This window comes from Vitis vinifera, chromosome 6 (genome assembly GCF_030704535.1).
Source record: "Vitis vinifera cultivar Pinot Noir 40024 chromosome 6, ASM3070453v1".
NCBI lineage: Eukaryota > Viridiplantae > Streptophyta > Magnoliopsida > Vitales > Vitaceae > Vitis > Vitis vinifera.
This window is the reverse complement of record NC_081810.1, coordinates 2,414,349-2,436,982: the sequence shown is the minus strand read 5'-3', so window position 1 is coordinate 2,436,982 and position 22,634 is coordinate 2,414,349. Positions and strand designations below refer to the sequence as shown.

Here is a 22,634-nt window from a genome sequence, read left to right as displayed (position 1 = left end):
TAGACAGTCCAAGGGTTTGTTTGGACATTATTTTTTAAAATAGTTTTTTGTTCTTCAAAACAAAAACCACATTTGAAAACCAAAAACTGTTTTTTGTTTTTTGTTTTTAAGAATAGAAAATAGGGTGTTTTCATATTACATCTTTTAATTGTTTTCTATTATTTTCATTTATTTTTTATTGACCCTTTTAAGAAATAATTATACTAACATGTAGAATGATTCAAAATAAAAAACTAGGTATAAAAATTATTTTTAAAACATATTTAAAAATATTAAAAATAAGTTAAAAACATTTTAGGTTTTTAAACCATTTTTATTATACAAAAATTTAAAAAATAATTTTTAAAAACTCTTTTTAAAAATTATTTTCAAAATCAATTACCAAAAAACCCTAAATCAATCACTGGGGTTCAAAGAGGAAGAATCTTAGCATTTAAGGAGGTCAAGTTCATGCACAAGGGACAATCATTTTGAAATGCAATTTTAAAATTTGTGTTCAAATTCCAAAGTTCAGAATTAATTAGGTGTTCTCAGTATTTATTCATTTAATTTATTAACTATTAATTGCAATTAATTTACTAATCACACTCCAGCCTAAATCAATTTTTAATGATTAATTATTTTCCTTCTTTTTTATCTTTTTTATTTTTTTGCATAGTTAAGGTTTTGGAAACCAGCCGGTTGACCCGCCAATCTTGCAAGAATGGGCGGGCTATTAAATTTGATTTTTTCAGTTGGTGCAGTGAGCTAGGCTGCTATTTTATAGCTTAAATTAATAAAATACAATGGTTTGCTACTTCTTTGCAAATAACAATATTTAAAAAAATTAGAATAAAAATTAAATATTTATACATATTAATTTTTAAGATAATAGATCAAATGAAAATAATATAGGTACAAAAATCATAGTAATTTTTAAAATAATAATTAAAATAATTGAATGTATAACCATCAAAATGTGGGTGAAGTCAAATAATAAAATTTTATTTTACTCTTATATATACAATTTTAAAATATTAATATATTTAAATTTTATTTTTATCATGATTTAAATAAATTTTTAATTATATATAACTTTTTATAATTAAAAAAATTAATAATATATTAATTATATATTATATCAATATTATGATTTAAATACGATTGAATCATCAGCCTAATTAATAAAATTATAATCTAATAATTTTTTTATTCAATAATTGATGCAGTTGTGAAAAGATCATGTGAATCATAAATGTTTGAATATTTATACTTCCAAATATATTTTTTTTTATCATCATTTTTAATATGCACTAGAGTTGACATGAGCTTAGGCCACCAAGTCTTTAATTTCCACCCAAAGAGAGGTTAGTCAACTTTCACCATTCTCTTAATTATTTGGATTAAAAATGGTGTTATTTTTATTTCTCATGAATGAATGAATATTTATAAGACTTCCAATTATTTTTTGGCATTTTGTTGTGATATGCTCCCTATGGCACACTGTCGATATCATATGCTCGACTAGTCCCAAGTCTCCCAAACATTTTGTAAATTAATTCCAAAAACAGGCTGGACTGAGGCAGTGGAAACAAATATTCAATGACTTTTAGACAATTTTGACTATCATGTACCATCAATTTTAGTGGGTTTGATTTATTATAAAATGATCATAATTGTACTAGTGCCCTTAATAGTCATATTAGTTTATCCCTTGAAATTTTCAACAGTGGGGCCTAGCCGTGTCGATTCATATCATTTCTGCATCAATCCAAGCAATAATGGCATTTCGATGGTGGCTTCTCTCAATGTCAGACCTGGAACATGGGTCTATTGGCATCGGTTTGGTGTCCATTTGAGGCAAATCATCATCCATCCAACAATCCGACAGTGGCCTTCCTTGTACGTATCTGTTCCTAGCTATATCGATTTTGCATGCCAAAACCGATACCAACCTTAAAAAGTCTAACCTTCTCCTACCTTTTGAACATTCCTCTTCTGCAACTTTCTCTCAAGTCATGACTACTCGAGAGTCTTTAAACCACACTAAAATGGATGAAAACTCCTAAAAAACATGGTCAGTGCATCATAAAATCAGGTATAAGTGAAGATGCATATGTGAAAATGCATGTATTTGGATACTAAGAATAAAATTAGACGTCTACAATTATGTCTTCTTTGGTAGAGTCCACAAGTAAAAATGTGAATATATACAATGAAACTAAGTGCTGATGTTATAGAAGTTTGTTGAAAGAGAGAACTTTTTAATTTCTTATTAAATTAAATGTTGGTGTGATAAATTTAAAGTTATATTGAAAGTGGAAGTGGCAATGGTGACCATATGACCTCTCTCATTTTTTTAGAAAAAGTCTCATCTAATCCAATCCTTTTCAACTAAATACATGTTGATGTTTAGGGTTTATCAAAAATTTCACTAAAGCTTGATGGTCTGTTTTATTTATTGATAATTTGATGATTGTTTTAGAATAGCTTAGCTATTTCTTATGACAAATAAATCATATGTTAGCATTATGTTTCCTATTTTTCATAAAATAATTCATCCTTAATTTGGTGTTTAAATCAAAAGTATTAGATCCAATAATAATAGAAGGAATACTTTAATCAAGTTCTAGGACCATTTCTCACAAAGGAAAGAATTACACACCAATCTTTATGTAATGATTCCTCACAACAAAATTGTATTACAAAGTGAAAAAAATGGTCATCTCCTAAAGGTAACCTAAGCATTGTTATTTCAAATAATGTTCCTAAGCCATATTAAGGAGAAGCAATTTTGATTGTGCCCCATTTGATCAATAGGTTAGCGTCTAGAGTTTTAGGGAATAAGAGTTCTAGTGGATATTTTTTCAAAATTCTATACTAATTTTTGTGTATCCAGTCATCTTCCTCTTAAAATATTCAAGTGTCTCGTATGTTCACATTTATTCTTATCATCATAGTAAACTTAATCCTTGAGCATTGAATGGTGTGTTTATTTATCATTCTCCTATAAAATAAAATAAAATAAATATAAATAATATCATCTAGAATCTAGCTAGGTAGGAAATTCTTGGTAACTATGGAGATCATTTTTAATGAAAATCAGTACTTTAATTTTCTCATCCTTATTTTCAAGGGAGTCATTAGGTGAAGATAAGGAATCTATGAATCTAAACCCTTTCTTCAAGATTTGTCCTTTCAACCAATGAGTCTAGTGAATCAATTCATAAGTCACGTGTCTTTATAGAGGAAATTTAGTGATATAGAGAAATAAGAAGCAATTAGTTGTTGTAAGATGAAATGTAGAGGTCAAGTTTAGATTTATGGCTCATGGAATACGTGAGTTGTTGTGTCTATAGTCAATATTGTACAAAGCATATTAAAGGTGGACTATCACTTTATCAAGGAAGTGGCGTGATTAATTTGTGCATCATATGTTTCAATAGAGGGGCAGTTAGCTAACATTCAAACTAAAGGATAGACTAGTTACTCTTTTGGAGAAAATCGGAATAGAAAATAAGTAAATAAATAGTTAACTAATTTCCTATTTTTGGACTGCCCTACATTGTAATCTTCCCCCCCCCCCCCCCCCTTAATTTTCTCCGTTATTCCGGCATCAATGTATGAAGAAATTGTATAAATTTTGTATCTCTGAACGTTTGAAAGAATGAAAAAGACTTACCATTGGCATAAATTTTGTATCTCTGAACGTTTGAAAGAGTGAAATAGAATTACCATTTTTCACATAGATTTTATATAATAATCATTTTAATAATTAATTTAAATCTCATACCAGACATTTCAACTCTAAGATTGTGAGTTGCTACCAAGAATCCCATATGTATTTTATGTTTATAATTGGCCATGATCAAGTCAAGTTTGAGAGTAGGTACGATGCCGTACTGCTGGACAAGGTGCGTTCTGACAAGTACAAGTTTGAAGTTTCCTGTAGAATGCTGGAAAGTAGGCAGGTGATGAGAAAATATGGGATTAATGATTTGAATTGATCAAAACGCAAGGTTGATTTAGGAATAAGATGTCTGTTAGACTTGGCCTACTCTATGGAAATGGCTCAAGTTTTCTCTGAAGCAATGGGAATACAGCTACTTTGCATAGCATATTATATTGATCTTGAAGGTTTCGATTCGTGTTTTGTCAATCTCTTTGAAAATTGGTGTCTTAAGAATCAAATGTCTTTATCAATTAAACTATAATTAAGCACTACAAGTGGCTCAAATAGATAACCTCATTTCAACAAAGTCCATCATACTCATGGTGCCAACTATGATCAAACAATAATTGATCTTGATATTTTTTCTAGTCTCTAGATAATCTTCTGTTTGAATAACCCCAATCTCATTTTGAAAATTATCTGCTGTCTGCCCCAGCTACTTCATACTCGTTTTCAAGTAAGAACAACTGATTCTCTCTAGATAGTCTGGATCATCCTCTGGAAAAGTTAAAGCTGATCGTTTTACAAGTATTCCATCCTTAACTGTCAACCATTATAATCCATCTGTTTGTGCTTATCAAGCTGAGCAACTTCATCAAGCATTGGCATCATCAATTCATATAAATCTATTCCCTTGATTCTGATCATGAGTGGTATCTTGACAAGGGCTCTACTTGTCATATGAGCTATGATGTAGATATTTTCCATTAGGTTCATCCTAATAATGGTAAGCATAAGGCACTTGCAGGCAATGAATCTACAATTCCCTTTACCCATTCCTATTCTCTCTAGTTATTTTTTATTACATACACTTCTTCCAAAAATCCCAAAAACAAAAAACAAATACAGAAGAAAAGAAAAGTCAGCTAATTAAATCACTTGAGATATGAACTGCTCTCTCTCGTCTTTGATTTATCTGGTCTTGTTATTGGTTATTACTAAACAATGCACAAGGAGACATGACATTGGCGACTTGGTCATGTGTCACCAATTTCAGTTCATTTCCTATGCAGGACCTAAGTCTTCCAATTAAACTTTGTCATGCTTGTGAAATATATAAGAGCCATGGGCTCTGTTGAAAAGAAAATCTTGATGCTCTTCTTCAGTTAAACTTTTTCATATAGACCTAGGGGGCTAATATTACCTAGCTATCACATCAATTTTTGGTTTCAAGAAATTACATTTTTGTCATGATTTTTGTTGATACACTAGGTTTTACCCACTGAAGTCCAGGCTTCAAACAATATTACATCTTGAGGCTTGTCGTATTTGCATGCTTCCAATAGCTTTCAAATGAATTCCTTGAGTAAACAAGCATGCTATGCTCCTCATCAGTTGTTGGGTCAATTTGGTTTACTGGCATGTCAGTTTTCTTACTGAAATATTGGACAAATACAGCTAGTTTGAGCTCCTAAAAGGGTCAACAAAAAAATTATCGTAGACAGTATTTTAGTGATTGATCACTTATTTGGGCAATTGCTTTTATGGAGGGAAAAAAGAATAATTGTTCCTCTTAGAAGAATAAATTCCCTATTGGAATCACAATAGAGCTTGTGCTGCTCAACCCTGAATCACATGACCCAATTCCTTGGCATTTGAATTCAAAAATAATAAGTACATAATAAAAAATAATAATAAAAATGATCATATGGCACTTTGGAGCAGATGGTGCATGGTAGAATAGAATTTCAGACATTTATTGCTTACAAGAAATTATACAACAAATGCTTCTTACAGATAAGTTAACCAAAAGGTCTCCATTTTTCAGCTCTTGATTTATTCACGAGTACATTTTTCCAAGAATGAAAACAATATTGCTAAAAATGTCTTCGGCATAGCTCCAAAGGAAGCTAGTTATTCTTGCACAAACACTTCAAACAGATTGATTCAAGGGGCAAATTGCAGCTTAGTAGTGTTTTGGTGGTGGGGGTGACTTGTAATAGTATGGTAGAGGTGGTGAGGGTGAAGGTGGAGGGGGTGATTTGTAGTAATATGGAGGATGGGGATGTTGCTTGTGAGATGGGGGTGGAGGAGAGCTGTAGTGATATGCAGGAGGAGGTGATGGTGATGGTGGTGGTGGTGACTTATAATAGTAAGGGGGTGGTGGAGATGGAGATGGTGGAGGTGGGGAGTTGTAATGGTATGGAGGTGGTGGGGAATGAGATGGTGGAGGTGGTGAGTTGTAGTAGTATGGTGGTGGTGGTGATGGAGATGGTGGAGGTGGTGAGTTATAGTGGTATGGAGGTGGAGGAGATGGAGAGGGAGGGGGAGGGGATTTGTAGTAGTATGGTGGAGGTGGTGACGGTGATGGTGGTGGTGGCGACTTGTAAACATATGGGGGTGGTGGTGAGGGTGACGGGGGAGGTGGTGATTTGTAGTAGTAGGGTGGTGGGGGAGATGGTGAGGGGGGTGGTGGGGATTTATAGTAATAAGGAGGAGGTGGAGAATGTTTTGGTGGTGGTGGTGGGGACTTATAATAGTATGGTGGTGGAGGAGAGTGTTTTGGTGGAGGTGGAGACTTGTAATAGTAAGGTGGTGGAGGAGAGTGCTTTGGTGGTGGAGGTGACTTGTAATAGTATGGGGGATGCTCGACATGCTTTGGTGGTGGTGGAGACTTGTAATAGTAAGGTGATGGAGGAGAATGCTTTGGAGGTGGTGGTGACTTGTAGTAATAAGGTGGTGGAGGAGAATGCTTTGGAGGTGGCGGTGACTTGTAATAATATGGTGGATGCTCTACATGCTTTGGTGGTGGTGGAGACTTGTAGTAGTAAGGAGGTGGAGGAGAATGCTTTGGGGGCGGTGGTGACTTGTAGTAATAAGGTGGCGGAGGAGAATGCTTAGGGGGCGGTGGTGACTTGTAGTAGTATGGTGGTGGAGGAGAATGCTTTGGGGGCGGTGGTGACTTGTAGTAATAAGGTGGTGGAGGGGAATGCTTAGGGGGGGGTGGTGACTTGTAGTAATATGGTGGATGCTCTACATGCTTCGGTGGTGGTGGTGGAGACTTGTAGTAGTATGGTGGTGGAGGAGAATGCTTTGGGGGCGGTGGTGACTTGTAGTAATAAGGTGGTGGAGGAGAATGCTTAGGGGGAGGTGGTGACTTGTAGTAATATGGCGGATGCTCTACATGCTTCGATGGCGGTGGTGGAGACTTGTAGTAGTATGGTGGTGGAGGAGAATGCTTCGGGGGCGGTGGTGACTTGTAGTAATAAGGTGGTGGAGGAGACTGCTTAGGGGGAGGTGGTGACTTGTAGTAATATGGTGGATGCTCTACATGCTTCGGTGGCGGCGGTGGAGACTTGTAGTAGTATGGTGGTGGAGGAGAATGCTTTGGGGGCGGTGGTGAATTGTAGTAATATGGCGGATGCTCTACATGCTTTGGTGGCGGCGGTGGGGACTTGTAGTAGTATGGTGGTGGAGGAGAATGCTTGGGTGGTGGTGGTGACTTGTAGTAGTACGGTGGCGGAGGAGAATGCTTTGGTGGTGGCGGCGAAGCATAAATGTAGGGCTCATAGGCAGCTACACTAGTGGCTATAAGGCAAAACACCATGGCCCAAACCACCCGAGGCCAATGGCCCGAGTGTCCTGGACTTCCCATCTCCGGCAAACCAAACTCTCCAATCCCCAAAAGTTCTTAAAGGGTAAGAACTCGATGGAGTTTGAGACTTATAAAAAACAATTGGGGAGAACCCCTTTATATAGTGATGATTTGAATCATTGAACGCAAGGATATGTTAGTTTAATGAAGCCAACAGGCTGTATTAAACCTTTAAAATAGTAAACCAAACCTCACCCTACAGAGTTTCAACTCTAGGATTGTGGACTCCCACTAAGGATTTCATACATATTCATATGAATATGAACAAGTCAAGATCAATGTAGAGTAGGTATGGTGCAGTACTGCTGGAAGGGGCAATTTTCTATACCAGTATTTGAAGTTTCGTGTCCAAAGATGGAAGAAAGAGGAAGGTAATGAGAAAGTGAGGGAAAGTTGTTCTGAAGTCAAAAATGAAAGCTTGAATCAGGGTTAAGCGTGTGGCCCTCTGAAAGTGATGGGAAGAAAATACTTGGCAAAAATATTGTATGGTAATGAAGAAGTTTCTTAATCTTATTTGTGTTTGATCCATTCCTCTAAAATTGGTGTTGATTTCTGGAAGCAACTACTTAGTTGGCTATTAAGTTTATAATTAAGCACTACAAGTGTTTAACCTAATTGAATGCATGTGATTCTAGCCTTGTTCAAACATATTGCTTCATAAATTAATTTCCTGATCAGAATCCCATTTTTTTTAATTCTAATTTTCTCAACAAAAAAAAAAATTCCCATTTTAATTTTTTTTAAATTTTTAAAATATAAAAATATGGGTATTGCAATGTGAAAACGGAGTGTAGCCATGCTGTGTTTTCCAGTTGTTCACTATTTTTATTGTTACAAGGTGGTTGAGTCTTGACTTTTTTTTTTCTTTTTCTTTTCTTTTTTTTTTTTATAGTATTGTATTAAATTTTAACATTGCTTGATTGCTGCCAATACTGATTCAGAAATTTGCAAGCACGTTTCCCAGCTTTGAATTTTCTTTTCTGAAAGTTTTGTCTTTTTTCTTTATGTTATTTTTGTTGGCCCCTTCCGGGTCAAAGTTTGCCTGTCATTCACAAGAGCTGTTTTAATTAACAAGGCCACCTGTGGGTTTGCTTGGAAATGGAAGCATTTTATTAGGGTTTTGAGAAGGATTTTAAAATAAACCAAAATGAGACTATTCCTTTCTGTATATAATATTGTTATGGAGCCTGTAAGACTCCAATGCCATCTTTGTAGTTGTTGTATTTACCATTTACTATTGGTGGTAGGTTACTTTCAATTAGACTTTTTATTTTAGAAGATGAGAAGAAATTTATCATTCATTGGCCAATGTTCATATCAAAAAGGAAGATATTAAAACTAGGTTTGGTTCTGGGAGAGTACTAAGGAGAGAAAAAATATTAAAGATAATCATTTTCTCATATTGGTTTCAACATGAAAATATAAATAAAAAAAATTAAATATAATTAAAATTTATTAAAAATTTATATATTTTTAAATTATTTAATCTTTCTTTGAAAAAATAAGTTAAATAAATTTGAAATAACATATAAAATAATTTATTGATTTTAAATCTATTTTTTTATTTTCCTTTATTTTTTCTTTCCTCTCTATTTTCTTTTCGTTGTATTTTCTCTTTTCGTTGTATTTTCTCTCACATTTTCCGAGAACCAAGCATAACTCAAAGGAAAGAAAAAAATACTAAGAAAAATAATTTTCTCATGTTTAGTTTCATTATTAAAAAAAATAAAAGAAAATCAAATATTATTAAAATTTTATACATTTTAAAATCATTTAATCTTTATATAATTGAGGAGTTTAAGAAGTATATAAATATAATTGAAATGATTCACTTTGGATAACTCCAAAGAAAATTGGGATCCTAGAGTTTATATTTTGATTTCTGAGTCAAATTTACCCCTTAAACAAAACATAATGTAGGTTTCAGACATACTTTGAAACTACTGTTCAAACTAACCATTTTTTCAAAATAAATAAATAAATAAATAGTTCCTAACTGGTTTTCAAAAGGCAGTTTCACACAAATAGAAAGACATAAGAAAGAAAGGGATGATTTTGAACTAATGTTTCAAAATTGGCCCCCAAATATATATTTTTATGACTAAAAAGGTCATTTTGAAACCAAACTCTTACATTTTCACCTAATGTTTTTAGGATTCATAAAAGAAGAGAAATTATCCTGATCATATGCAGGGTGCTTGGTGGAAAGGTCTTCCCAGGTGTCTCTGAGGATAAGGCAGGAATTAGGTCCGAAAGGTAACTCCAGGGATCATGTATGATCCATGTTACAGACCAAAAATCATTCTAATCACCAATATAGATCTTTCTTTATAATACTTCCATGACAATAAGCTTCTATAGCATAAGCACATTCAAAGCTCACTAGAAACCCCCATATAAACCCACGATACAAACTAGGAGCCATCCCATACAAAGTTTACAATCTTCATTTATTATAAAAGCTAATATGACGGTTATACTAAAAGAAAAAAAGTGGAAAAATGAAAGAAACATATCTCCGTGTAAGAAAGAAACCCAAACTCTCAAAGGAAGAAAGAAAAAATGAAGCTTCTCTTCTATATGCTCACCCGTGTTATTTGTCAATTTTTGGTACTTCACCAATCACCTCAGTGTAACAAATGGGGCAAGCCTGGGAAAACAGAGTATGGTCAGCAACTGATGCACTTAACCCACTCTTGAGAAATTTTCTAAAAGCTAGTTTAGAAATGAAATGTTCTTACCTTGTTGATGCTAAGCCATCTGGTGCCGCAGGCAGCATGGTAAACATGTTTGCATGGAAGAGTGATCAGCCGATCACGTCTTTTATATTCCATTTGGCAAATGACACATCTGTTCCCAACAAGAGGAAACTAGCTGAGACTAGGAGAACATAAGTCACCAATAGGGGAAAAAAATGTTCTAATAGAAATTGAAGGGTCTATAAATTTACTGTCATTTTCTAAAATATAAAGCACTAAAAACCTCAAATTTTACACTGTTTCCTTTTATATAGACACCATGTAAGATATTGATGATCCCTATGGAATGGTTGCCTTGAGGCATAATGCTAAAATGATCTGTGGCAACTAGGAATTTCCTGAAGTGGGGCAGACTAGGTCACTTGCTTCTGGCTATTGAATTTGGAAAGAAAAAAAAATTGGAATAAGAAGAAAAAAAGAGATAAAATGTAAAATGAAGGAAACAAACCCAAATTTACATTTATTTCAGATTACTAAGGGCGATTTTTAGTACTCATGAAGCTGAAACTTACAGCTTCATACGACCTACCAAACAAAAAAAGTGGGGAGGAACCTTGAAACCCTGCCCACATTTTGGTGTCTTCTAAACATGTTGGTTCCTCCTATATATCATGTATTGCAAATGGTTGAATACAATAGGAAGTTCCTGAAATAGCAAATTCTGTCATGCCAATACTTAAACAACATGATTAGCTCTATGCTAAACTGAAAAGGATGCAATGTTACAATTCCAGAAGTCATAAGTCACTGTACCCATATCTCACCTCTCGCATCGTGATTTCTTTCTTGTGAAGAATCCACACTTGTACTTAGAAATTGGCAGCAAAGAAATAAGTTCTTGAGAAAGGCCTCGACTTTGAGTTCCAACTGCCTCACCTAATTCTAGTAACTCCTGCATATGAAATATTGCATCACTAAAATTTACCCAAAATATTAAAAGTTTGCTTACTTATAGTTCTCATCTCAAGAGATTTGCAAGGTGAAAAAGGTAGGATACTTCAATTATGCCAAATATCCTCACAACATTACTTGGTGAAAAAGGTAAAATTTATAAGCATCATGGATTTCCCCCTCTTGGCAGGGGCAAAAATTAAAAGGAAAAAAAAAACATAGATTTGGTTTATAAAGAAATGTCCCGGTGGTAAGCAAAAAAATATAGGAATTTTATAAAGCAAACCTCGTAAGTCATGTTGTCAGGATCAATGTTGTCTTGCCAAATGACCTGCATCAGTCCACATGAAAGGAAAAGGGAATTAATTCCTCTGGATCCTAACTCCAAAGAAAGTGTAAGTGTATATTACTTTAAATAAAATTTAAAATATATATATATGATAGGCAAAAGAAAAAGATAAATAAAAGAAGCGCCTAATAAAAAGTGGGCACAACCTATGTAGACAGGAAACTATAAAAATAAAAAATTAATTATGAACAGTTAGTATGCAATATCTTCAATGTGAATCTCTATATACAACAATCACTGTCTTCCCCAGTAACCAAAAGCTCAAGCCCAATTTTGTGTTTCTAAAGAAAAATATAATACAAACTTCACAAGGTAAATTTCCTCTTTCATCTCAATCTCAAATCCTAATTCTGGTTAGACTTGGTGATATAAATTATCTTACTAAAAAAAATACAGAACTTACCTCTACCCCCAACCCCATGGCTGTGGTTGAATCTCTCTGAATGAAATCCTATTTTGGTCTTTCTCCATTTTTGGCAATTAATCATAAATACAATAAAAAATACAGAAACATGCCTTTGTTTATCAAATTTACTCTAAAACTAGTGCAAAATAAAATCTTAATTCCTTGAATTTTTTTTGGTTGGTTGGATATAATATAAGATAAAATAAAAATATGAGATAACATATCATATCTTATATATGATTAGCAATGGGATAGGATAAGTCATCTCATCACTTATTATATCTCATATTTAACCAAATATGGGATGGGATAAGTGATAGGATAACGTATCCAACCTCCTTTTTATATCTTGTATACATGAGATTTAATAATTCTAAGTTGAAATATGGAATATGGATCATAAATTTATTCCTTTATCCATTTTCTTCATTTCTTTTTTCAATTTTTTTATATTAATAATTCTGAAAAACAAAAATTTTGATTAAAAAATTAAATTCAGTTAAAAAAATGTGTAGACTACAATCTAAAATAATACAAATATATAGTATTATTTAATATAATATCAATAAATAGAAAGGTTTTTGTATATTTAACAACATAATGTGATTTTTTTAATTTATAAATTTAAAATATTTCAATCATGAATATTATTATTAACAAAGAAATAACAAAACAAAATCTTTTACAAGGTAGCGTTTAGATACATTTTCTATTTTATTTTTAAACTACTCAAAATATAAGAATTCTTATAAAAAATAAAAATAAAAATTCACCTTGTGTTCTTAAAACTCTTTTCAAAATTTTTAAAATTTGAGAAATTGAAAATTTTTTACTTCTTGAATTTTAAAAAAATTTCAAAATGTTTTCAAGTAAACAAATTATCTACCTAGTTTTTTTATAAGAATTCTTCCATTTTATATAAGACTTTCTATTTTTAAAAACAAAAAAATAGAAAATGAATCCAAACTTGCACTAAATTATAAATTGTAGAATGATTTCTAAATAATACTAAACATGAGAAAGATTTCATATTTATTTATAATAGCAAATATTAAGATGCAATATATTTTTATTTAAAAAAATATCAAATATTGAAATGCAATATCAAACATACTCCTACAAATCAAATATAAACATAGTATAATATATTCCATTAGATACAATATTTTAGGATAATATAATATCCAAGAATATCATATCACATTGGAAATGACATCCTATATGTGTATATATATATATATCATATCATATCATATCATATTTCATCCCACCAAATGTAACCTTAATATCCACGCCTCACCAAATGTAGCCTTAATATCCACACCTCACCAAATGTAGCCTTAATATCCACATCATATTTCATCCTGCCAAATGTAACCTTAATATCCATGCCTCACCAAATGTAGCCTTAATATCCATGCCTCGACTCAAAACCGGAACCTCTCCAACCCCACCCCCCAACAATTGCTAAATGAGACAGACCTCAAGGGCCAGACAGCTTGTTACACATTAATTCAACACATTTATAAATCTTAAAACTGATATTTCTAGTTAATAAAAAATATCAGACTAACAAGTTAACCTACATAAAAATAAAATATTTCCTCTAGATGATCAATACTAAAAGGCTAAACACACCTGGGGGGATGACTAGAGAGAGAGCTATCCATTACCAATTTTTGGGTTACTAATATAAACATTTTGCTCTCAATGAGAGCACAAATGGGAAAGCTTGCCTATGCATCTCATGCATAGACTGTCTTTACCTGTGTGCCTGTGTCATAGATATTTGTTTGAGGGTGCATGGGACACATGAAGCAAGAAAACAGTGTATCTTGATATATTATGAGCATTCAGCCACAAACTGTTTCATACTAGGACTGCCAATGAGAGCGCTTCATACCTGATAATCCTGAGAATTGGGATGACTCCGAGGGCCTGAAATTTTTAAGGAAATAAATTAAGACAAATGTCTACTGTTAAAAAGTTCAAATAAATATTGTATGAGTGGAAACAGGATAACACCATATGACAGTAGCAAGGGGGGAAGAGGAGGGAAAGTCACAAGGATATAACAACTAAGCAGCCATAAGATGAGTATCAAAATCCTTTCACACCACCACCAACGTTTCTTTATTGAGCAGCTCCTAAAACTACTGAATTAGAAAGATTCCTGTAACAACTGCTCAACTTGTTCATGGTACTTCAAACATGAAATTCACCATCCATGGTCTGTGGAAACTTTCAAACATACATCTGGACAAACCTGAAGACAAGCCAATCTGAGACAAGTACTGGAGTTCTCAAACTGAATTGTCTGACACCAGCTTAAGTGTAGACTTTTCTGCCCATAGTTGTTGCCAACTCCTCAGGTAACTCAATCCCAGGTTATAATGATTGCCTAATAGAAAAAGAAAAGTAATATGCAGAGTAGGGGCTGTTTGGTGGTTTTCATACATGGTTTAGTCTATTCCTAATTGAAATCTATTTATTTATTTATTTATTTTATAGGATAATTGAAAGCTATTAATCAGGTTTGGGTTCCATTACTATTTTCAGCATGGATGGAAGCTCAGCTGATTTACAATTGAAATTTGGCTGGACCATAAGCAAAAATGAACAAGCTGCAAGAAATCCTATTGGCTTCTGTGAAAGGCAATTCTCAGTTGCTGGATCACATTAATTTCTAGCTCCAAAGAATGGAAAATAATACATGCTAGTCTACGCACATGAGACAGTGCAGAGGTTGTCTTGTACGCAACTTTAGTATTAAATTGCACTAAATCCAAGATCACATACAGTAGCCATGTCAGGTTTAGATTGGTCAAAAACCAACACACTTTCCTATTACATTGAGGTTTATGGACTTCAAGAACAAGCCTTATACAGGTCAATAATTTTGACCACAAGGTCCATAATTTTAAGATGCTGTACGCCACAGAAAAGGTACTACAAAATAATCCACTATCTAAAAATAGTGATTAGGATGGTGTTGAATTGGAAAAGTGAGTCTATGCACTAATAAAACTTGTATTATGGGCTGGATCTAAACCTACAGTGCATGAACATAGAAATCTCTATAAAAGATAAAAAAAGTTTGTAAAGTTGATTGAGAAAGGAGATTGCGAAATAATGCATGGCTTTCAGTATGTTAGCAATCTCAACAGTTAGCTGCTCCACAAGGAAAGCTATTTCAAAAATAGCACTTCCCTTATTAAAAAAAAATGGTTCTGTTCATTATAAATCAAAACTAATGCTGGTAATGGAGCAACAGTGAAAATGGTTTTCCTATCATGAATCAAAACTAATGTTGGTAATAGTCCAACAGTCAAACTTTGAGATGATATGCAATGTGGCCAAATCCTTAAGACACTCTTAAGATGGCATACCTAGATCTATCCCTCTTAACATGGCATACCTAGATCTTTATTATGCAGTTGCAAGCAAGAATGCTAGAGCTGGTAACCAACCAGTTAGATTTGACAGAAAGGTGATCTTGTCCCCCTCGTTTCTCAGAAACCTTTAAGATTGGCAAATATAAACTTCAGAGAGCTTTCTGAAAAGGTTAAATAGTGAAGCTTCCAGACAGATAAAAAGTTTTGTCAATAAGATTCTTCCATCTGTGGTTGAATAAGATGATGATCCTTCTTGTAGAGAAGCTTACATGAGAAAAACCATTCCAGCCAAAATGCTTTCTTCATCTGCTTGCAAAATTGGGTAAGACCCCAGGACTAGCTCAAGTGGTAAAGGGTTGGGAGGATGTGTGGGATGTTCCAGATTCAAGTGCCAATGGGGACAAAACTTACCAAAAAAAAAAAGGTTAAGACATAGAACTTTACTAGAATCTAGATTATCCCAAATTGTTGCCAAGCTATAAGGCAGCTGGAATCAGTGGATTATTCACTTGTTCACTAATCATCATGTCCGTTGTTTGGACTCATCTCTAAGAAAAGAGTTAACATGTGCAAGGTGATGCCTAAATAATTACTGAATTTTGTAGATGACTCAGAAAATATAGAGTTCAGAATACCAAGGGCTGTAGGTTGTGGAGATAGTCCTCTTTTTCAATGTTATGATCAGTATGGAAGGAGAGGAACTGAAAGAATTTTTAGGTTCCAGAGTTGGATTTTGATGACATTGAGACACACATTATTAATTTGGTGGTCATTTATGCTGATAAATCATGGTTTAGAGGCTATAACATTATAAATTTTTGAGACTACCAGATTGGCCTCTTAATGCGTGTAAGATCTTTTTCTTTCTATAATTTCTTCCCCAATTGTGGAGGCTACCCGAAAACAGTATAGGCATATGCTATATCCATAACTAATGTGATTTTTGCTCATCAAAAAAAAAAAAAAAATCAGTAACTAAATGCTTCTATTCTTCTACATGTCACACACTTCATCCATCACTGAACACCCCTATTATTTCGGCAGAAAAAGTGAACTGCAACATTGGCAACCTCAGCAAATTCATTTTCTGACATGTCAACTTGCCAGAGAACCATTTTATTATTTCCAAGAATACATAACAGTTCCAAAAGTTCCAAGGCATCTTTTTATTACACTGCAGATAACCAAGTGGTAACGATGAACACCAACTTTAATATTTCTAATGTTGATGAATGCAACCAGCTAAAGTGCTCTCTTAGTTCTTGCAGCAAATGAACTATGCTGCCAGCAGGAAGAAATTCATGTCCTATAACTAGACATGTAAAATAAAAAATAATAAAAATTTATAATAGTTTCTTCTAAAGATGTTTTCTATGATCTTTAGAAAAAATAACTAAAAACCCTGACTACCTGAGAACATGTTTGATGATGAAGGGCACGAGACTCTAAGCATCTTTCATTCATCTCTCTCTTCCCCTTTCGGTATATTGGTTCTGAGTTTGAAATGAGATCCAGTTTGTACTTCAACCCTTCAGTTGTAGGCTTGCAGAAATCTACTCCCATGAGACTTCTTGTTTTGTTTTCCCTCCTTTCACTATCAATTTTCCTTCTTTGTCATTTTCCCTTTTTTATTCCTCATTTATCTCATTTGAAATCCTATCTATTTTCTCATTTATCGCATCTAAAATATTTTTAGGCCACACAAATAATATTAATTAAATTTTTGAAAGGGAAATAAAATTTTACAAAACTATATCTCATTTATTAATTTTTTTTATCAAGTACCCAAACAATATCATCAAATTCTTTTAAACCACAAATTCCAACATTCCAACCAAACCATTCACCCATAAAAAGAAAACTATTAAGACTCTTGTTTGGAAAAAAAAAAAATTAGAATAAGCCCAGCAATAAACTTACATTCTACTGGAGTAGCATGTGTAGTAGTAGTGTTTGTATTTCCTTCACATTGTGTATTTACTGTTGGAATCTGGTCCGTGGTAATGGCTGAAGAGTTTTCTGGAGTTCTTCTATATTCACTAATTCCCGGAACGTGATCATTTACCACATAAGCCTGATCATAATCATAATAAGAAGTACTCCCTGTTTCAGATAACCCAAATTTGTATAAACTCGTATTCATGGATGATGCATATGGACTCTCCTGCACAAAAATAGGAAGGGAAATCAATTTTACAAAAAAAAACTAATTTAATATGAGCAATGCTCTTCATCTAACACTCAGAAAGTTTCAGTAATATACAGATAAATAAAATGCAGATAACTGCTTTAAATTTAGAGTATAGGAAATTAATATGAACAAATAGACACATCGCACATGTAAGAACATACGTTAAAAATAGAACACTAACACAAAGAAACAATCCCCACCAATTTGAATCATTTGGAATTAGGAAATAAAATACCTGACCGTGTGAAGCAGTAGCAAAGATGAAATTCACATGTTCATAAGCAAGACCTTCAAAATAATCCATAAAACTTCCGACTGTACTATAAGGATAGCTAGTGTTCATGTAATGAGCATCCATTTGTGGATTCCAGCTCATCTTGAACAAATCTTCTGTCAAAATATATTGGCGCAAAAAACAAACAAAATTATGCTACTGCAAAGGCACCAAAACCATGCAAAATATATAACTGATCATTAATACCTTGGTCTCTCAGAAAATCAGAGGTGGAGAAGCACTACTCCCTGATTAGTTATCTAATCTTTCTGCAATGCCTACAACCAAATTACAAAAGCTTCTGATTATAATTCAATTTAGACAAAGAAATCAACAGTGTTTCCACATTCACATTCTCACAACATAGCTACAAAAGACTACATATCCTCTGTCAAAAATAAAAATTAGAAAAGTCAAACTAAATAGTTAAATCCAATTGTTTTAAATTTTCCACCGTCAAAAAGTAATGCATATATTAAATTTTTCACAGAAATCAGTTCCTAGGGAAATTTGATGATTTTTTTTTCTCGTAAAAACTTTGGCGGAGATATTCCCCTTCTGAATTTAACGAAGCCTCGGCAAAAATTTTCAAGGAACCAATTTCTGTTGAAGCAAACAAGAGCTAAGGAAAAAAAAAAAAAATCTCTCGGTAACAATAGCATAACACCGCATTTTACAAATCTCCGCAAATTTCGATCAAATTTCTCATGATTCCCCAACAGTCACCGCGCGGCAACCTAAAATGCTTCATTTGGTTGCCTAGAAAATGTAGAAAAGGAGAAGGAAACTGTCATTTCGAAACTGACTGGATTTCTGCTTTGCCTTAATTGACATTACACTTTAATTTTCCTATAAAAACCAAAACATCACAATTCAGCATTCTGTTCTCTCTCCTTTTTCCCTCAATTTTCTCGGCAACCAAACAAACGAAACAAACTACCAAATACCTCATCACATCATAAAGCTCTCAATCAGAACACGTCGTTTTTGCGAGATTTCAAAGCCAAATTTTCTCAGGAAAACAAAACAATCAATCGAATCTAATGGAAACGAATGAATCGAATCGATCGATCGATCAAGATTAGATAAAAAAAGAAAGATTCGAAAATGAATAGAAACGCAATTAAAAAAAAAAAAAAAACAATCCTTATGAGATAAAGAGCATGATTCTTTGGAAATAAAGAACCGACATTGATCGCTTTTGGAGGAGTGCATGAGAATGGATTCCCGTTGTTTGTTTGGCTCTCTACTTTCCCTCACTTTCTCGCATTTTCTCTCTCCCTCTACTTTCTCTCTCTACAGTGTGTCGTGGGTGTGTGGCGCCTTTATGCAGTGGTTTCAGAGACACGCGAACTCCGTTACAAGGGTAATTTTCCAGTGCTTCGCGGCTACAGTGAAACACTTCTTCCCTTAACCGTCGGCAAAGGATTCCAATAATTGATAAAATTAAAAAAAAAAATTTATCATTGTCATTTTCTTTTAATAGAAAATAATTTAAAATAAAAAATTATTTTTAAAATTTATATAAAAAAAATGACTCAATATTCATTTCAAATAAAATGCTATTAACAATTATTATTTTTAAATTATTATTATTATTATTATTTCTATTATTATTATTATTATTATTCATTTAAAAAATAATAGTTATGCTATTTCAAAAATGTTAATATCATATTTTCTTAACATATATTAAAATAACATTTTTTTATGAAAAATTAATTTATAAATTTTTATTATAATATTATTATTCATTTTTTACTAAAAACTATTTATTTTTTAAAATATAATTAAATTTACAATATTTTTACTAAATCAAAATAAATAAATAAAATTATTTTTAAAAATAATTTATTCAAACAAGTTTTTATTTTTTTACTTTTAAAAACAATTTTCTAAACACCCTTATTTTTATAAAATACTAAAAAAAACAAATCTTTAGCTTAAAAGAAATTAAAAACAAACATAGAAAACATTATCAAATAGTCCATAAGATTTTGTTTGGTCATGTGATAAAAAAAAGGAATTTTCTATTTTTAAAATACAAAATTGTTTTTAAAAAATTCATAGTACTATTTACTCCTTCTCTAATTCTTGTTTTTAAAAACCACATGCAATCAACAATGCTCTTTATAAAACAAGTAACAATTATTTTCATTGATTTTTAAAAATAAAATGAAAAGATTGAGAAATAAAAAAAATAACATAAAAAACAAATGAAATTGAACATGATATTATCGAAAATCTTCTCCACAAATTACTTTAAATATGATATTTCTTTGAATTATAGGTATTGTTTTAAATTTTCTTTAACTTCTTTAAAATTTTCCATTAAGCAAGTAAATTTCAAATTAAACTATACTTGATATATAAAATTTATTATTTTAAAAGAATATTTTGAAACTCAAAAACGAATATAATTAGTATTAAAATGTTATAAAATTCAATAACATTAGAAAGTCGACCAAAATTCATAGGTTTTTTTTTAATGTATAAATCATATATTTGTAAATTTTTTCACTAAACAAATAAACTTCAAATCAATCAAAACTTGAACTCAAATAATGACAGATTAATACGAAAAATTTATGAATAAAAATTGACTTATATTTTTACATATAATTATTTTTTATAAGTTTTTTCTACACGTAATTATAATTTTATAAGTTTTTCTTATTAGAAAAACAAACTTCAAATCAAATAACACTTTGTTTTGAATTTATTAATAAATTTAATCATTTTAAAAATAATTTAGAATTCAAAAAATATATTTAATCACTACAAAAAATAATAAATCAAAATTGATACATTATGAGTCTATTCCTCTTATACACATAACTGTATTTTTCAAATTTTTACATTATATAAATAGATTTTAAATTAAATGATACATAATGAATAATTTAAATTATTGAATAAATCTTATAAATTTTAAGAATAATTTGAAATTTAAAAAATATATATCCTTAGATATTAAATCAAAATAAATCAAAACTTTTTAGAATATTGTATTTATAATCGATCACTCGTTTATATATTAAAAAAGTAAACTTTATTTATTTGAGAAATCATTTTAAATAAAATATTATTAAAAATATTATTTTTAAATTATCATTATTCACTTTTAACCAAAAATATCAGCTATACTTTTACAAACAATGTTAATATCCATATTTTTCCACCTTATATAATTTATGATTTTATTATAATATTATTATTCATATTTCACTAAAAACTATTTTCATTTTTAATAAGACTTGAATCAAAATATATACATTGAATTAATTTTAAATAAAATCAAAATAGAAAAATTATTTTTAAAAACAACTTTTCAAACACACTATTTTTATAAATCACTGAAAAAAGTACAAATAAATAAATAAATGAAACATATCCAACAGTTTTCACTATTGTATATTTTTTTTGCTATTAAATTCTTAAAAACAAAAATAAATAAATATATAAAGGGCTGGGTAGAAGTGGAGTATGGTGAAACCGTTAAAGGCGGAGTCCAAAGAAACAAGTCCTTTGGTGAGCAGGTTCACCTATCACCCACGACCCAGCCAGTGGGTGAGCCACCCACACTAGGTGACACTGCTCACTCGTCTATTCACTCACTGCCTCATACCTGCCCACCTTTTAATCCTTATTAAATAAATAAATATTAAATATGTTGAAAAAAAAAATAAGGTATTTGTTTTTTTAGTTTTTTTATTGAAAATAATTTGTTTTTATACTTTAATGTCGGTTTTTTTTTTTTTTTCAATAAGCTATTATAATTTTTTTTTGAATAAAAAAAATAAAAATATTTTACTTTTTCTAAATTCAAAAAATAATATATCGATTTTTCTTTATTTTTTAATAATTAACAAAAATAAAATATTATAAAAACAAACCATTTAATACTTAATACTATTAATTATTATTTAATTTTAATTTCTATTTATAATTTAAGTAAAAATAAATAAACACCCTCATACTTTTACAACAAAATTACTACAAATATTAAAAAAAATAGTTCTTAAAATCACTCTCAATTTATTTTATATAAGTTTTTAATAGCTCCCAATCTCTTCTTTTTTTTAAAGAAATTATTATTATTATTATTATTAATATATAATGGTTGATGGTGGAACATGGAGATGGTTGAGGAGAGATCACCAAAACCATCTGACTCACTAAAAGGGTGGAGGTTGGTGTCAGTTGAGGTTTGTTAAGAATCAAATCCCCATATCCATGCATTCTCATTTATTAAAACAAAAACAAATACTCCTCTGTGGGGTCATATCTTCTCAATAAAATAAATAAAGCCAAGAACTTTAATACCATCACTCTCTTCATTTATTTATTTATTTTTAATTGCATTGCACATGAAAATTTTCCATGGAAGAAACCAAAACAACCCCAAGGGCTTGTTTGGCAAGTATTTGGAGAAAAGTTTTCTGTTCTCCAAAACAAAATAATAAAAAATTATATTTTATAACTAAAAAACTATTTTATATTTTATGTTCTTAAAGGTGTTTTTAGATCATATTTTTTATTTATTTTTTGAAAACTATTTTATAAAACAATTACATAAACATGTAGAATAATGAAAAATAAAATATCGGATATAAAAATTTATTTTTAAAATAAAAAAAAAAAGTAGGTGAGAAAAACATATCCCGACAAAATTTTGTTTTACAAAATATTATAGAATAATTTTTAAATTTCGTTTTAGAGAATAATTTTTAAACTATTTTCTAAGCAAAGTGTCATCCACTAAATTATTTAATTTTTTTTATATTTATATAGTTTTTAAATTTGGGTGGGAACCAATTCATTTTTTGGAAAGGTAGATTGA

At 31.2% G+C, this 22,634-nt stretch overlaps 2 protein-coding genes across 5 annotated transcripts; both read right to left on the bottom strand.

Moving 5' to 3' along the window:
• Positions 1–5,604: 5,604 nt before the first annotated feature.
• Positions 5,605–7,581, bottom strand: LOC104879629 (extensin). The gene has a single exon (XM_059737378.1). The coding sequence runs from the start codon at positions 7,524–7,526 to the stop codon at positions 5,838–5,840; it is 1,689 nt and encodes a 562-aa protein (XP_059593361.1). The 5' UTR covers positions 7,527–7,581; the 3' UTR covers positions 5,605–5,837.
• Positions 7,582–9,825: 2,244 nt separating this feature from the next.
• Positions 9,826–19,133, bottom strand: LOC132253931 (E3 ubiquitin-protein ligase BIG BROTHER-like). 4 transcript variants are annotated; one of them, XM_059737375.1, is made up of 9 exons: positions 18,982–19,133; positions 17,999–18,069; positions 17,753–17,904; positions 17,247–17,490; positions 13,835–13,869; positions 11,463–11,507; positions 11,050–11,177; positions 10,268–10,376; positions 9,826–10,176 (listed from the first exon to the last, which is right to left on the bottom strand). In XM_059737375.1, the coding sequence occupies exons 3-9, from the start codon at positions 17,891–17,893 to the stop codon at positions 10,120–10,122; spliced, it is 759 nt and encodes a 252-aa protein (XP_059593358.1). In that variant the 5' UTR covers positions 17,894–17,904; positions 17,999–18,069; positions 18,982–19,133; the 3' UTR covers positions 9,826–10,119. The 4 variants fall into 4 exon arrangements, with proteins under 4 accessions (XP_059593358.1, XP_059593356.1, XP_059593360.1 ...); XM_059737373.1 differs by having other exon boundaries at positions 17,753–17,907; positions 18,982–19,132; XM_059737377.1 differs by lacking the exon at positions 18,982–19,133 and adding an exon at positions 18,739–18,928.
• Positions 19,134–22,634: the final 3,501 nt, after the last annotated feature.